This window comes from Chanos chanos, chromosome 4 (assembly GCF_902362185.1).
Source record: "Chanos chanos chromosome 4, fChaCha1.1, whole genome shotgun sequence".
Taxonomy (NCBI): Eukaryota; Metazoa; Chordata; class Actinopteri; order Gonorynchiformes; family Chanidae; genus Chanos; species Chanos chanos.
In genome coordinates, this window is record NC_044498.1 from 6,805,065 (window position 1) to 6,817,184 (window position 12,120).

A 12,120-nucleotide genomic window follows, 5' to 3' on the forward strand; every position below is an offset into this window, starting at 1 on the left:
CTTTCTCTCTCTCTCGCAGGAGCTACGGGGAGCTGTGCTGAGGAAGGTCTCTGTGGCCTCCAGCGGCGAGGTGGAGGAGTTGAGGTCTCGTGTGCAGCTGAAGGAGCGTCTCTTTCAGGAGCTGCTGGCAGACCGCAACAGGCAGGCAAAGGAGCATCACGCAGAGGTCCAGGACCTGCTCAATGCAGTCAGTGCCAGAGACCAGTACATCAAGGTGTGTCACTACAACTGATCTCAGAGCAGCCAAAACCCTTGTCGGTATTGCATAGACACATTAGATGTAATCTGTTGTGTTATTTTATCTTTGTATTTACTATTTAATTTGTATCAGCAGTGACAGTTGATGTTAAAAGCTGTACAGATTAAATGAAGGAAACATAATCAAACAAACTTCATTGACCAGGACTCTGCAAGGCGTATGGGTGAGGTGATGAGTGAGCAGTCGACTCGAGTGCAGGAGCTGCGCAGACAGCTGGCTACCGCAGAGAGTCTGCAAGGTACGGCACTGCCTCCCACAGATACGCAGGTCATGTGTGATGAGCTCCAGCTGGCCCTACACAAAGAGAGGGAGGCACAGGCTGAACTGTCCGCTTTGCGGTGCACCTTGGCCAGCCACAGGGATCAAATCCAGTCCCAGGCTTTACAACTGGAGGCCTTGACCAGGACTATAGATGTCAAAGCAGACGTAATCAAGGTATGTGTGTGCGTCTGTTTTTAGGGAGATGAATGTGTACATACAAATCAATGTATGGGAAGGTACATATGTGTTATGCGTTTGTGGACTTTTGTATGTTGTTTGTGTATGGCATGCATTAGGCAGAGTTTAAATGTATATTGAAGTATTTTAATACACCTGTGTGTGTGTGTGTGTGTGTGTGTGTGTGTGTGTGCGCGTGTGCGTGTGTGTGTGCATGTGTTTGTGTTCACAGGACCTTCAGATGCAGTTGGTGGAGCCATCTGATCTGCCCCTGTTAGAGAGGCTGACTCAGGAGCTACAGGACCTGAAAGAAAGCAGGGCGCATCAGGACCGCACCAGCACAAACGACCAGGTGTGCTTCACCCTCCAAAGCGATTGCCTGACACTGTTATTGACAATGTTTACACAGTCTGCTCCTGGAGACCAAAAGTTCTCTACCTTTTAGGTCTCTTCCTGCTCTGTCAAACCTGCATCAATCAGTTAATGGGTTTGATAATGAACTGATTAGCTGAGACAGATGTCTTAGAGCAGGGAGAGATCTGAAATGAACAGTGCTGGAGGCCCTCAGAATCAGGACTGGGAAACACTGATGGGACTTCAGTAATCTGAGATTTCAGTCTCTCTAAAGTATGATGTGTTTTTCGTAGGAAGTCTGTATTTTATAACACAGCTCTTTTTTCTTCTGCCCCCCCTCCCTTTCTTTTCTTTTTTTTTTTCTTTTTTTTTTTATCAGAGCACCACGGAGCTGCTAGTTTCTATGGAAACACGACAGAGTAATTTTGGAGGTGGGCATAAGAAGAGGCCCACTCAGGGTCTGTAATTTGGCCTCCTGGCCTGCAGAGGGCAATGCTGCTTTGTATAAGGGATGTTGTCTTGACAATAATAACCACTAGATCTCATCGCCTGTGACAAACATTCTCACACAACCTTCCGCTGACATAATAACAAATCCAGAATATCTTAATAAAACTTAATTTATAAAACTTTCACAGTCATAGGCTTAGTCTTGCAGTTTCCGTAATCAGCTGCTGAAGGCTAGTATGTTTCTAATACTGTATCCAGGCGATGAGATCTGCCATACATCAGGTGTTCTCTGTCTTTGCTCTTGCCTATTCTAACCTGGGAGTTTGTGGGTTTGTAATGTAAAAACAGTTATGCTTTTCTCCTGGAACTTTTTTCATTTCTGTCTCAAATTACTGTGCAATACTTCAATTGACTTCATGGTATGTATGGGTTTTGTAAAAGGAATAGAAGAAACCTTCAGTTATTTAAAGCCTTCCTTCTAAAAAAGAAATGAGAAGCATGTGATTAATATAAAATTTGTATTGTGTAAGTAGTCATTGTGTACAGTTTAGACTGTGGGTCGGGGCTACTCCAGTCCACTCCTGAAGGGCCAAAATTCTGCTGCTCTTCAGCCTGTCTTCTTGTGCACTTTTCAGCCAATCAGAGAGCACTGTGCTTTGTTGATATGACAGGCAGCTGGACTGAGGCCCTTTGGGACCAGATTGGGGCACCTTTAACATTAGGATAAAATTTCTCTCATGACAATCATGTCAGGTCTTACCATTGTGGGTAACAGTAGTATTTAAATTTTATTTATATGTGTAATGTAGCATTTTGTTAAACAACTATGTTGTGTTATATGGTAGTGCTAACGTTATCTGTAATTTCGTTTAATGAGTCAAAGCAATGTTTTTGTACCAGTTTTGCCTTAATGTGTCATGGCGTAACATGGGTGTGCCTTTGCATGTGAAATAGTGTAAACTCATATCATATGCACGTATTGTAAGTTTATAGTTATACAAGTTACATAGCATTAATGCTCTTCATCTGGTCAATAATGTTTCATAGCAGAACAAACAACTTGTGTACGAGATATCAGTTTTTCTGGAGAGGGTACTCTGCTTCCTTTGTATTTTGAACTTCACTGCCTTTCAGAATCAATTTTACTCTATAAAACATCATTAAAAGCAAGCAACAAACAACAAAAACAGTTTATTAAAATACGAGGATGTTGTTCTGACCTTGTTGGAATGAAGAAGTAGGGGTCAGTAACAGTGACAGTAACTATGGGTCACCTCTCAACCAAAGTCGAATCACTAAAGGCCAGTCGGTTGTATTTGGATAACTGTAAGAATGTTTTGTCAGTCTGGTTACTTTCACATTGCCTTTGGAAAACTGCCACTACAGTGAACATTTAAGTCTCTGTTTTTTTTTTTTTCTCTCTTTAGTGTTTTCTCTCTATCTCTCTTTCTTCCCCCAGTCACAAGCATGATCAACAAATTTCCTAGCTCAATTACAGTGCTGCACAGCGCACTGAATAAAGAGCCTACAGACATCCCATTAGATCAGCTAATCTCTGACCCTCTGACCCTGTACATGAGACATTACCACTCATATTTATTCACTTTCAGTAAGGCCAGCAGCATACACACGGGTGGTTAAATGTCACTGTAGAAAGGGCCTTGTCTGTGTGTGTGTGTGTGTGTGTGTGTGAGAGAGAGAGTGAACAAACATGTACCCATGTGCATCTGTGTGCCCCCGTGCATAACACTAATCAAATTAAAATAGTTACAATACCATAAAAAAAAAACATAGTTACTTAATCAAACCTTACGTAATACACACATTTTTCACAATGTGCAACACGCTGGCATTTAGCCTTTTAAAATCAACCAGTATATCTCACCGGTAATGCAAATGTGTACCGATCAATGGCCTTACACAGCAGTTAAGACTCCCTCTTTCTGGACTCAACATAAAGTCATAGACTTTTGATTTTTGGCTTCTCGCCTAAACATATACATTCAGACTGCAATTACTGGCAGCCAGTTTCATAATAGTTCATAAAGTGCGATGAATCTGACAGTTCAAAGTATTTGTAATTGTGTAGTTTTCCATTATAACTGAACAGAGGCTCTTTTGCAAGAATGTTGATGGTCATTAATAGATAGCTGTTTTTTTTTTTGTACCCCCAAAAGCAAAGGGAGAAGCGAAAATAAAAACCAAAAACATTTGACTGATTCTGTCCCCACAAAGCTCACGTATATCCAGAGTTAGATTGATGTCCCTGTTAGCTGCCACTGTGTCCTGTCAAGAAAGTGTACTGTAATCAGTGATTTTCTGTAAGGACTGAAAGAGCAATGTGCTCTCTCTAAAGATAAGGTAGTTTTGAATCTCTGGATGTGTCTGAGTACAGAAACCAGCACGAACTGGGCAAAGACGCCTCTCCGGAAATATCTAAGCCCGTCTGTTTACTCTCTCACTTCCTGTCAGGAGTTTATCTGTAATGGAGAACCAGGAGACTACTTGCAGTTCATCTGTTCTGTTTCGTTCTGTGGATTGAGTTACATTGTGGAGTATATTGGATTTTGAATTGGATTTCTGTGTGGTGTTAGTGTACTGGAGGCAAAGTAAGAAGAGCTGCAAGGATGAGTTGTGTTTACCTGTATCCATAGCGATAGATGCTATCAGTGTACAGAGACTGCATGAGTTAGGATGTGTGTTTCTGAACTCATGAAGCTATGCGTTCATTTTCAGATCTCACTTCCAATGAGGAGGAAGATGAGTGCAACAGTGAGTTTAGAGACAGTACTGAGGAAGAGGAGAACTCTGAACTGACTGCTCGCTCCTTGGCCACCATGCAGGTAGAACAAAAACACACATGCACATGCACAGAAGTACACACACGTAGTGACCTCCAGTTTTGCTTTCCTCGGGAGGCAACGACTGTTTTCAAAATGTAAAATGAGATTTAGCATCTGTCGGACTGAAAAGAAAGCTTTACTTAAAATACAGTATCAGAAGTATAATTAAAAAAGAAAAATGTTCATTGAGTCCTTTGTGCATGTTTTTGTTATAGTACAAAAACGTGTACAAAGGACCCAGTGAACTTTTTTTTTTTTTTCACTTCATCATTCTCTTAAACAGAGTGCTGACCAGCGTACTGAACGTGTGAAAGGGAAGCCGTCTCAGGATGGCGTTGGGGAGGGCCAGGGTCTGGTGGAGGTGAAGCTGCTGGTGGAGCAGAAGAGAGCAGTGGAGAGAGAGCTGGGCGAGCTCAAAGCCCAGCTGGAGAAGGCCGGCTTCTCCTCTCTCTCCCAAATGAGGTATGTCTCTATAGCAACAAGGGGCCACGCGCAGAATGACACAGCTCTTAATCACACGAGTCCTCCCCTCAGCGTATGTAACTGCCCTAGTCACCCCAGCTCGCTCTAGATTTAAAATGAAAAAAAGATTTAAAGTTGCGTGGTCACGGCACCAGGCATGCTGAGGAGCGTGAATGTAAATCTGACGTTCGCAGAACACCCGGGTCTCTGACGTGAGCATATCTGACAGCTGTTTTCTTTGTGTTTCCCGTGGGCAGGAAAGCGCTCTTCAGCCTTCGCTCAGAGAACGAGGTGCTGCTGGGCCTGGTGAAGAGCACCCAGTGTGAAAAACATGGACAGGATATCACCGAGGAGGAGGAGGAGGAGGAGAGAGAGGACGCAGAGGAGACTGTGGTTGATGTGGAGCGTTGCCGACCTGACGACGAGCTCTGTGTGTCCGTGGGTAAACGATGTGCCTCTGGCACTCAAACACAACACAGTCGGGGCAAAAGGAGATGCACCAGGCCTCTCTCCCTGGATCTGGGAACGCTGCTCTCCCAGTCCACACAGGTATATATGCATGTACTACCGCCCTTTCATTTCCATCCAGACAAATTTATCTTACCACAGTGTGCATGCTAAACTCCTCTTTTTTAGTCCTCAACATTATGGTCATGTTCTGTTGGTAACTAATTATATCACGTTTACTGCATATGTGAACTAAACTATTATCCACTGTTCTAGTTCTAGTTCTAGTTCTAAGCATGAACGCGTGTCATGCAAACGCAAGAAGGCTAAACGCAAATGCAGAGCTTCTACTTTATTATAATAATCCGACAACTGGCCTGTCCATAGCTTTAGTGCCGTACACAGTATTGACACAGTGAGGAGTTTTCCTCTTTGGATGTAGTCAGTGGAGACATTGCCTAGTTAACTCAATATGTGCTTTTTGTGTGTGTGTGTGTGTGTGTGTGTGTGTGTCTCAGGAGGATGAGCCGAGCGCACCTTTGCCTGGGCCGGTGCCACTGAGTCCCGTTGAGGCAGGACTGAGGGAGCGGACAGTGCGTCTGGCGTCAGACCTAGAGCAGATTCAGCAGGAGAGCAAAGAGCTACAGGAGAGACTCATGGTGTCTGAGGCCACCGTGCAAGCCCAGGCTGAACAAATCAAAGACTACAGAGAGCTACTGAGTGAGTGAACACGCATGCATGCACACACATACCCATACAGACAACACATATCACACACAAGCACATATACAGAAGTTAGTTAGTTAGTTAGTTAGTTAGACTTTATTGTCCCTGGGGGGAAAATTCTTCTCCACAGCACTGTACACAGGGAGAATCAACATCACACTGTCAGCATCACACATAGATAGCACAGAGTACAGCACAACAGTACACAACAACAACAACAAACAAACAGGCAACACAACATCAGGATTCTTAGTTCCTTCCACGAGTCTTCTTGTTTAGGGCTGCGGGTACAAGGCTACAAACCAGAAACAAACTACAGAAACCCTCATATAAACATATATGCACTGGGATTTGAAATGTCCTGTGACATAGGCATTCAAAGAGAAATTCACAGTCAATACACTCTCTGTATTTCTGTCTCTCAGCTGAGACGTCTGTGCAGCAGGACAGCAAGCAGGTCCAGGTGGACCTCCAGGATCTGGGTTATGAGACGTGTGGTCGAAGTGAGAACGAGGCAGAAAGAGAAGACACCAGCAGCCCAGGTACGATTATCGCTTTTCTGATATTCTGCTTTTCCTTCTATAGACTCTATCGTTATGCATGTTGCTAGTCAGAGAGTGGTCATCTTTGGATTAAAATTGAACTGGGAGCTGTCGAACGCAGCTATTTCTTTTTCTACCACTAGGGGGCAAAGAAGACCCATTAATGCCACCTAGAAGTTCAGTAACTTTTTCCTTCTGATTAACAGTGAATGACATCATTGTATTGATAAATGCTTTTATGTGTTTGTCATAACTTTTAAAGTCAGTTAAAGTAGACTTCTTGATATTTTAAAAGCTTTCTAACCGGCCATCCACAGAATTCCCTCTTGAGTAGTAGTGTTTTTATGTTGTTCTTGTGACTACTTATTGTTTTTTACTATGTTATTGGATTCTGCCTTTTAAATGTCTGGTTTATTCCTGTTCTCCTTTTATCCTTTTGAAAGATCACCTTAGGTGTTTAGAAAAGCTCTGAGAAAATGAAATTAAATGTATTATTACCATCAGGGAAATGAGACTGAATGATGCCCCTCTCTCTCTCTCTCTCTGCCCCCTCCTTAAGCAGTGTCACGCCATTTGAACAGTATTCTGAACATCACTTTGAAGTGTTTGTCCTAATCGATTTTTGTCGTTTGGTCCCTCGACCGATCTCCTGCAGAATTCGACGATCTTGAGATGTGCACCTCTCTGTCCCGCTACGACGGCGGCTCTGAGTGGTGGAGTGGATCTGGAGTGGAGGATTGTGGGAAGGTGAAGGAGACCGACGTCGCGCTCCTGAAGCAGCTGGTGGAGGACTTGCGTGCTCAGCTCTCCCGCTCGCAAACGGTCATCCGTGGACTCCAATCCCGTGTCCGCACGCTGTCCGTCAACAACGGAGACCGCATCCCCGCCACGCCCCGGAAGGTGAACTGGGGCGAGGAGGTATCACCGGCTCAGAGCGGAGCGGAGGAAGACGAGGGCTGGCAGTCGTCAGACGGCTTTGGCTCCCTGCCTCGCCCGTCGCGGGCGGACAAAGAACTTCAGGAGCTGATGTCACGGGTGGCGTCGCTCGAGGATGAGCTGAGGAAGGGCAAAAAGCAAACAGTGGACAGCAAAACAACCAACTGGTCTGGGTGGGTAACCATGACAACAGCCGAGATCAAATAGTCTGGAAGGAAATGATAACCATATGACTCAGGACTAGAGCACAGAGTGACCACTGAGAAAAGCAGGGGAGGAGTGCGTGTGTGTGTGTGTGAGTGTGTGTGTGTGAGTGTGTGTGTGTTTGTGTGGGTGTGTGTGTGTGGGTGAGTGTGTGTGTGTGTGTGTGTGTGTGTGGGTGTGGGTGAGTGTGTGCATGCGCGTGCGTGTGTGTGTGTGTGTGTGTGTGTGTGTATGTGTGTGTGTGTGGGTGAGTGTGTGCATGCGCGTGCGTGTGTGTGCGAGAGCGTGGTGGGTGGGTCACTTGGAGGAGAAAGCCGTCTGTCTCCTTAACGTCTTTGAAGAAGTTAGAGAGACACTGACAGTAACACAAAGACAGAGTCAAATCAAGCACAGCTAATGCAGACCATCTGGTCACTGTAGCCTGTAGCCCTAAGGCTGGTTTTCCATCCGTCAGCCTAGTTGTTTTGTGAAACAGTCCTCTCCAATGTGCGTCTACACAGGTGTATGACGGCCATCCTTCTCACTGGCCTAAGTTTTGTGTGAAGCTGCCCTTTACAATTCGGCCTTGTCTTAGCATTTTTGGCCTTGAGGATTTTGCAGTGAACAGTTCTGATTGAATCAGCCTTATGATCAACTCTAGGGTTTGTCTCATATGAATGCACAGATAATGATGACTAAATCTCTGTCTCTTACAGTAAGTTTGACACACTGATCCAGGCTCAAGCGCGAGAGCTGTCTAACCTGAGACAGCGGATGCGCGAGGGCCGTGGTGTTTGTCACATCCTGACGCAGCACCTGGGTGACACCACCAAGACTTTTGAGGAGCTGCTGCGTGCCAATGATATCGACTACTACATGGGCCAGAGCTTCAGAGAGCAGCTGGCCCAGAGCACTGCCCTGGCACAGAGAATCAGCACCAAGATCAGTGGACGTCAGTACATATGCACGTGTGGATACACTCACAGTTGACATGTGTGCTCTAACGTACAATGAAGTCTGTACACTCATTCTCACACAAAGGCCCAAATGTTCTTACACACAGTGTGTAAGCAGTGAGCTACACTTTAATTCAGTTTAGTTCAGTTTAATTCAGTCCAGTTCAGGTCAGTTTAGTTCAGTTCAGAAGAGTTCTATTGTATATTCTATTCTATTCTATTCTATTCTATTCTATTCTATTCTATTCTGTTCTAGTTCAGTTCAGTTCAGTTCAGTTCAGTTCAATTCAATTCAATTCAATTCAATTCAATTCAATTCAAATCAATTCAATTCAGTTCAGTTTTATGTGTAGAGTGGTTTTTGCAACAGGCATTGAGAAATCAGCCCCCCCCCAAGACCATAACAGGAGGACACACTGTGAGACAATGTCAGAGTAAAACCATAGAATCACATAAAAGAGTATGTATATCATGGCACATACTCATTCACATAAACAAAATATTCAACCATCCACACAATCGTTCACATAATGTGTGTCCTGATAACCCAAATCAGGAGATGAACACATTTCTTATGCCTTCCCAGTTCTTAGTATTTCTTTCTTTCTGACAGGAGATCAGTCTGATGTCCTGGATGATAAGACTGGCCATGAACTTCTCGCAATCCGGTGAGTAATCGCGCGCGCACACACACACACACACTTATCTCTGATGCTGGAGATTAATGGGTGCATCAAGGGCCAAAGGCATGTATATCATCTGGCATCGGATGACATGTTGACATCTGGTGTATTTTGCTAGAATGTGGTGTAAAAACGGGACTGATTTAAACTCTAATCCTTTAAGTTCTCAACCAAGCCGCCTTGCCTCCCCCTCCTGTTTCCAGCGCCATCCTGGTATTTTATTTATTTATTTCTTTATGGAGCAGGAATAAGACACTCATGAGGAGTGCCCATGATCAGTGGAAGTCTCGTTGGAGCTATCTGTGGTTATGCAAGAACTGATTTTGGCAGAGATGTCTAATGGGGACCTGGCTTGACCTGGCATTTTGTTTTTAATTAATTAAAGTTTTTTTTTTTTCACTGGGAAGATTGTATTTGTCGCTCGATGAGCATCATGGATACAGTCAATACGAGGGATTACATCCACTGATCAATAACAATGAATTACACAGTGACAGTGAGATAGAAGCACACGCACACACAGACACACACACACACACACACACACACACACACACACATATGACATGACAAGACAAGCAGTTGGTGCATTAAACATTTCAGCCACTGACTGTATTAAATGCGTTTCGATTTGCTAGTACGTACATAGTTTTGCATGTAGCTTTAAAACATCAGACCCACTGTTGTGAGGTCAACATTAGAGTGTGTGCTGTTAGCATGCTACTGCTGTCATGCCCGGTCCTAAAGGCCTTTACATATGAGTACTTTTCCATTTCCAGCTCGCCATGTTTCATTATATATAACCTCTCTAAAGTATTCATACGATCACTTACATGCTTCAGGTGATTGTGTGTTAACAGGGGACTCCAGAGAACACATCAAATCACACAACAGTGTAAAATACTGACCTCTTCTCTCCAGTTTTATTCTCCTCAAACTCTTAATTTCCTGCTCTCCCGCCATCATGTCCCTCCCTCTCACTCTCTCTCTTCTTTTTCGTCAGACAGTGAAGTGCACTCATATGACATTTGCCTACAGGCCTCACAGAGCAGTGCTAGAAGCTAATGACAGCGTGGCACATCGGAAACTTGCTCCATAATGTCAGCTGTAGTTATAGGGCTTCACTGTGCCACACTGGGACTGTGGCAAGAACTGAGCCATTTCATCAGATGATTCTTTTACACACGCACACACATGCGCACACACACACACGCACGCACGCACGCACACACGCACACACGCACGCACACACACACACACACACTCACACGCACGCACACACACACACACACACACACACACACACGCAGGCATTGGAGCATCCTCTGTTGCAGCAGCAGCAGCAGCAGTCTTACAACCTCCTGGCAATATTTGCTTGGCGGAGATGGCTCTTATTGTCTTCCCCCATCATGCATCTGTGCTGTACATTATGCGGGTGAACGGGCAGAAGCGTGTCTGTGGAAGGCTGAGGGTTTTTGAACCTTTTTTTTTTTTTCTAAATGTACCCATTCAGAGGAAAGAAGCCTGTTCGTGTACATGTGAATGTGCGTGTGTGAGAGAGAGAGAGAAAGAGAGAATGAAAAAAATATTCAGAGTAGAGTCAACATTCCATCACAGATTTGCACACATCAAAAGAGAGACCACTACAAATAACAGGCAGATGTAAACAGCTGGATTTTTCCACTCCGGCGTAGCGTTCTGTCCTTACCCGATCCCCGTGTATTATGAATGAGAGAAAGCACGACATTGGGTTAAATGCAGGCACAGTCGGACGGATTGACCTGATTGCGTATGGGATGGTACCAGTCATCCGTGGACTGAAATCCTCCGTTCAGAGCACAAGATGAAGCCAAAGGGTACCTCTGTGTTACAGCAGTGCTGCACTTAACGCTCAGAAGGGCCAGCTGATTGGCTAGAGGTCTCAGAAACTCAACGCAGCCCACTAAAAGCTGGGAAGCCCACGTCATTCGGCACAGTGGAACGATTATGGTACGGCGGCTTTGGGGAACGTGGAGAGAGACCAATGTATGGAGAGAGACGCTTTTACGGCATTTGCTCAGGAGAGAAGATGAGTTCTGTCTCTCTTTCCATCTTTTCTGATACTCTGCTGATACTGAAACTGTGCATGGGGTCCAGGGTATGTGATAGGTTGAAATGACACAGATTGATACAAACTGATGAACATCTTTCTGTGACTGCTGTGTGGTTCAGAGACTGTCCCTGGTGGGGTGATCTGAAGGGAACTCCATTGCTGAGTAGCTAGAGAAGACAACCAATCCTGTAACAGACATGCTATTTACATTACAGTGGCTTTGTCAACCTGAAAATGGCTCTAATTGGACATTGGACCCCTGCTCATTCCTGACTTCCTGATGTCTGTGTTTTGCACAGCTATCTGAGCTCTAAAGGATCTGTTTTGTCTCAGGAAAATATATCCGGTGTGTAATCTCTCTTCGGAAGAGGTTTTTTTTTTCTTTTCTTCCCCCCTTCCTTCCTGATGAGTCGACGCTCAGTGACAGGGTGAGAGTGAGGTCAAGCTTAACACTGTGGGTAATTAGAGATGTTAAAGGAGAGAGCAAGCAAAAAGCAACAAGGGCATGAAAAAACAAAAAACAGATAGAGAGAGATAGAGAGAGAGAGAGAGACTGCACAGATGGCCCAGCAGATGTAAGTATGTTTTGGTGTCAGTCAGCTTATTTAGCTAGAGTCTCATAATTGAGCAAAAACAAGAGAGGATTTGCATTCATTTTGATATACTCTGTGCTTTTTACTGTGGGAGGAGTGCATGTGCATGTGTATGTGTGTGTGAGTGCGTGTGTGTGTGCGTGTATGTGTGTGTGT

At 44.6% G+C, this 12,120-nt stretch overlaps 1 protein-coding gene across 1 annotated transcript in view; it reads left to right on the top strand.

The window, feature by feature from the left end:
- pde4dip (phosphodiesterase 4D interacting protein) overlaps positions 1 to 12,120 on the top strand; it is a 31,518-nt gene that overhangs the window by 5,584 nt on the left and 13,814 nt on the right. The window contains exons 10-21 of the mRNA XM_030772728.1: positions 20 to 214; positions 404 to 694; positions 930 to 1,049; positions 1,431 to 1,482; positions 4,238 to 4,344; positions 4,628 to 4,806; positions 5,064 to 5,355; positions 5,772 to 5,973; positions 6,405 to 6,521; positions 7,177 to 7,630; positions 8,357 to 8,592; positions 9,210 to 9,264. Coding sequence (XP_030628588.1) covers positions 20 to 214; positions 404 to 694; positions 930 to 1,049; positions 1,431 to 1,482; positions 4,238 to 4,344; positions 4,628 to 4,806; positions 5,064 to 5,355; positions 5,772 to 5,973; positions 6,405 to 6,521; positions 7,177 to 7,630; positions 8,357 to 8,592; positions 9,210 to 9,264 — 2,300 coding nt within the window. The remainder of the gene's footprint in view (positions 1 to 19; positions 215 to 403; positions 695 to 929; positions 1,050 to 1,430; positions 1,483 to 4,237; positions 4,345 to 4,627; positions 4,807 to 5,063; positions 5,356 to 5,771; positions 5,974 to 6,404; positions 6,522 to 7,176; positions 7,631 to 8,356; positions 8,593 to 9,209; positions 9,265 to 12,120) is intronic.